We start from the raw sequence: 4,801 nt of genomic DNA, 5'->3' as shown, positions 1-4,801 counted from the left end.
AAAAAAATTAACCATGCGAGAATACTTTGCTTACCGAATCCAAAAAAGAAGCAGCGACAGTTCAGTACTTTTGAATTCAAAAAAATTGTTCCAACAGTTTGGGGTGGACTCTTATTCTATGATTGAGTCACAAAGGTTGAATTTCATTAGATACAACCAGGACCAGCTGCGTGTGGACATGTACAAAGGCATTGAAGAACGCATTTTGAGAGGGGACACTGAGGGCATATCAGCTGGTAAGCGCATAGTTCTTCCCGGTTCATTCATTCCTGGACCGCGGTACATGTTCAACAATTTTATCGATGCACTGCAAATTTATAATAAGATTGGCTTTCCATCGTTGTTCATAACTATTACATGCAATCCACAATGGCCTGAAATACAAAGGTTCCTGAAGGACACAAGTCTCAGACCAGAGGATCGTCCTGATATTCTATGTCGCGTATTTAAAATGAAGTTGGACAGTTTGCTGGCGGATTTCAAGAAGGGACATATTTTCGGACGAATTAGAGCGCGTAAGTAATGCATCAATGTTAAAAATTCAATATGCGGTATATTCATTATATCAATAATGGTTTATTGCTTGCATATCATTTAACTTCATCATTTCTTTTTGCAGACGTATGTACGATCGAATTTCAGAAACGTGGTCTGCCTCACGCACATATATTGTTGTGGTTGGATAACGATGCCAAACCGAAGTGCGCTGCCGACATCGATCGGATAATTTGTGCAGAAATTCCAGACAAAACAACTGACCGAAAGATGTACGACTTGGTTGAGAAATACATGATACACGGCCCGTGCGGTCATGCGAATTTGAATTCACCTTGCATGAAGAATAGCGTTTGCACGAAAAGGTTTCCAAAGAAGTTTGCACAACGAACTAAGGCCGATGATGTAGTTACCCTGTATATAGGAGAAGGGACGATGGAAGAACGGTTATGAAGAAAAACACAATTCTTGACAATGGTTTTGTGGTTCCTTACAACCGTACATTATTGAGTAAGTACCGAGCCCACATCAACATCGAGTTGTGCAACCAGAGCAAGTTAATAAAGTATTTGTTCAAGTACGTCAACAAAGGACACGATCGTGTCACAGCAACATTTTTTCAACCTCCGTCTACGGACGCCGCTTCTGTTGTACGTGATGAAATCAAGATGTACTATGATTGTAGATATTTATCTGCGTGCGAGGCGATGTGGAGGATTTTTCCATTCGATATATACTACAGGGATCCCCCTGTCATTAGATTGAGCTTCCATCTCCCCGACAATCAACCGCTGATATTTAATGAGAACCAACCTTTAAAGAGTGTCCTGGAAAGACCAACAGCAAAGCAAACCATGTTTTTGGCGTGGTTCGAGGCGAACAAGAAGTACCCACCAGCTAGGGAATTACGGTATGGAGAGTTTCCCCAGCATTATATGTACAAGGAGGATTCTCGCGTATGGGTGCCGAGAAAGCAGGGGTTTTCTATTGGAAGAGTCACCACTGTACCCCCGGGAAAGGGAGAAGACTTTTATCTGAGATTGCTTCTCAATATCCAGAGAGGGTGCACCAGTTACGAAGACATACGAACGGTTGGTGGCAATGTTTACGCGACGTTTAAGGATGCATGCTATATTTTGGGGCTGCTTGAGGATGACAAGGAGTACATTGGTGCAATCAAAGAGGCGTACGGTTGGGCAAACGGCCACTTTCTCAGACTGTTGTTTGGTGTTATGCTGATTTCTAACAGTTTGAGCTGACCGGAATATGTTTGGGAGAGTTGTTGGTCGAATTTGTCCAATGACATTACATACAAGCACCAAAGGCGCCATAATAATCCAGGTATCGATTATTTTTATGTTGTTTTACAATTTTTAAGTTTCATTTTTTCATTTTGTGAACACATTTGTCTTACAAACTATACATTTTGCAGGTTTGACTCTATCAGATGATAGTTTGAAGAACTATGCGTTGATTGAAATCGAGAAAATCCTACAAAGCAACGGCAAGAGCTTGCGGAATTTTGACTCTATGCCAATGCCACTACATTCGTCGAATGACACAGAGAATCGATTAGTGCTCGATGAGTTGGACTACGACGTCTTTGCGATGGCTGAAGAAATGAAACAATATCTATCTTCTATCACAGACGAGCAGAGAAAGGTTTACGATACCATCATGGATGCTGTATCGAAAAATAGCGGCGGGATGTACTTTCTCTACGGTCACGGAGGAACATGAAAGACATTCATATGGAGAACGTTGTCCGCTGCAATTCGTTCCAAGGGAGAAATAGTTCTTAATGTTGCTTCGAGTGGCATAGCATCTTTGCTGCTTCCCGGTGGCCGAACCGCTCACTCCAGATTTGGACTGCCATCATTGTGCACGATGGTTCCACCTGCAACATTACACAACAGAGTCCGCAGGCAAAATGTCGAGACTTATCATATGGGACGAGGCCCCGATGATGCATAGATACTGTTTCGAAGCGCTAGACAAGACGATGCGAACTATCACGCATGTTCCCAAACCGTTCGGCGGCAAGGTGGTTGTTCTTGGCGGAGACTTCAGAAAATTTTTACCTGTTGTGTTGAAGGCATCAAGGCAAGACATTGTTCACGCTACGATCAACTCATCTCAGCTTTGGAAAGACTGTACGGTTCTTAAGTTGCATACGAATATGAGGCTTCAATCAAGCTCTAATCCATCTGAAGTTGAAGAAATAAAGGAGTTTGCTGATTGGATACTGAGTATCGGTAATGGGGAGGCGGGAGAGCATAACGATGGTGAAGCGTCCGTTGAGATTCCTGAGGACATGCTAATTCCCGATTGTGAAGATCCATTATTGGAGCTATTGCAGTTTGTGTATCCGGATTTGTTGAGTAACATATCAAATCCAGATTATTTCCAAGGGAGGGCAGTGCTTGCACCGACTAATGACTGTGTGGAGTCTGTCAACGACTACTTGTGTTCTCTACTACCCGACGAAGAGAAGTTGTACCTTAGCGCGGATAGTATGTGCAAGGATGAGTTGAGTTCGGAAGAAAATGCTGAAATATATTCGACCGAATTTCTCAACACCGTGTCTTGCTCCGGTCTCCCTTCACATAGGCTGAAATTGAAGGAAAATGTTCCTGTTATGCTTATACGAAACATCGACCAGGCGAGAGGCCTTTGCAATGGAACCAGACTTCAAGTTGTTAGGATGGGAGTTAATGTTCTTAGTTGCAAGGTTCTATCCGGTAAAAATATCGGTGATGTTGTTTTCATTCCTCGGATGACGTTGGTCCCATCGAACTCTACTTTGCCCATTAAGTTCCAGAGGTGACAGTTTCCGTTGATGGTTTGCTTTGCAATGACCATCAACAAAAGTCAGGGTCAAACACTTTCACACGTCGGTTTGTATCTACCCAAACCTGTATTCAGCCACGGTCAGTTGTACGTTGCACTATCGAGAGTGAAGAGTAGATCTGGCATAAAGATCCTAATCAAGTCTGAATTCAGTGAATCATCGAGTTCTACTAGCAACGTGGTGTACAAAGAAGTATTTCAACGTATATGAAGGTATATATCATGCATGCCATCCATTATTCAACTTATTATCATATTTTGTCTTATTAATGTATGTATGTGCTCTCTATCTTTAGGTATGTTTGCAAGTGATTTTTTTGTCTAGCATATCCGGTATAGTCGTTTTTGGTAAGTACTATAATCGAAATATTGTTTAATTACGCACTGATTGTTGTTTCAGTAATGCACTGTATTCTTGCAAAATACGAAAACTTTGCAGGTTAACTGCTATGTACTGTTTGATCTGTGGATCTTTGAGATAGTGCAGTGGATTTGATTCCATTAGTTTTAGTTAGTTCTAGAATTTTAGCTGCAAGACATGTCGAACGGAATATGTTATTCATTCTTTTTATAAAATTTCAACTTGCTTTGGGACCGATTTTTTTATTCATCCAATATCTTAACTTATATTAGTTTTATATTTAAGTTAGAATACTAATTTTTTCTGACCCTAAATTGTTGAATATCAATTTTATTCTTGAAGGTGATCCCCGTGCATCGCACGGGTGAGATACTAGTTTAGATAAAGAGGATTAAGATAGAGATACTAATTAGAAGGATATCGAATCAATGAATATTTCATGTAATGTTGAAAGAATGTTTAAATAGAGAGAATTTAGCAAATAAGAGTTTGGATAGTAAACTTGACAAGCAAATATACATTTCAATAGGAGAACTAAGATGAAAATTTTAGTTAGAGCATAGTATAAATATGCCATCCAAGTACTGTAATTGAATGACGGAGTAGAGATATATTCGTAGAGCTTATAAGTTAGAGAGCTCAGCAGATAAGCTTTGATATAGAAAGCTTAGTTACAGAACTTAGCAACAAATATGGCACTCAGAGTGTTAAATTAGAGTTTAGATAGGGAAAGTTTAGTTAAGAAGTTTAGCAAATTAAACGAAAGATCAGTAGAGAGCTTAGCAAATAACTATACATTCCAAGTAGTGCTAAAGGAGAGTTTAGGTACAGAGATTTTAACAAACAAGAACCTATTTACGCCCAAACCCTAATTAGGAGATTTGGTACCTAGACGTTACTATTATGGTAGAAAGTCTACAGTTTAAATCATGTCATCCTCCTACTTTCCCAATGTGTAACCTGATTTGAATTTAAAAACAAATTAAAAAAAAAAAAAAAGACGAAGAAGAAGAAGAAGAATGAATGAATGAATGAAATAATTAAAAATAAATAAATAATAATAACAAATAAATATTTAATTCAAGTTGTATGAAA

The 4,801-nt window shown here is 39.4% G+C and overlaps 2 protein-coding genes across 2 annotated transcripts; both read left to right on the top strand.

Moving 5' to 3' along the window:
* The first annotated feature begins 944 nt into the window (after positions 1-944).
* Positions 945-2,235, top strand: LOC148770502 (uncharacterized). The gene is made up of 2 exons (XM_088817875.1): positions 945-1,743; positions 1,928-2,235. The coding sequence occupies exons 1-2, from the start codon at positions 945-947 to the stop codon at positions 2,233-2,235; spliced, it is 1,107 nt and encodes a 368-aa protein (XP_088674001.1).
* Positions 2,236-2,425: 190 nt separating this feature from the next.
* On the top strand, positions 2,426-3,789 carry LOC105964430 (uncharacterized). The gene is made up of 4 exons (XM_088817874.1): positions 2,426-3,318; positions 3,421-3,538; positions 3,642-3,693; positions 3,785-3,789. Exons 1-4 carry the CDS (start codon positions 2,426-2,428, stop codon positions 3,787-3,789), a joined length of 1,068 nt encoding a protein of 355 aa, XP_088674000.1.
* Positions 3,790-4,801: the final 1,012 nt, after the last annotated feature.

The sequence above is a fragment of the Erythranthe guttata genome, chromosome 5 (genome assembly GCF_056151865.1).
Source record: "Erythranthe guttata isolate IM_541 chromosome 5, IM_541, whole genome shotgun sequence".
Classification (NCBI taxonomy): domain Eukaryota; kingdom Viridiplantae; phylum Streptophyta; class Magnoliopsida; order Lamiales; family Phrymaceae; genus Erythranthe; species Erythranthe guttata.
This window is presented reverse-complemented; position numbering and strand designations above follow the sequence as displayed.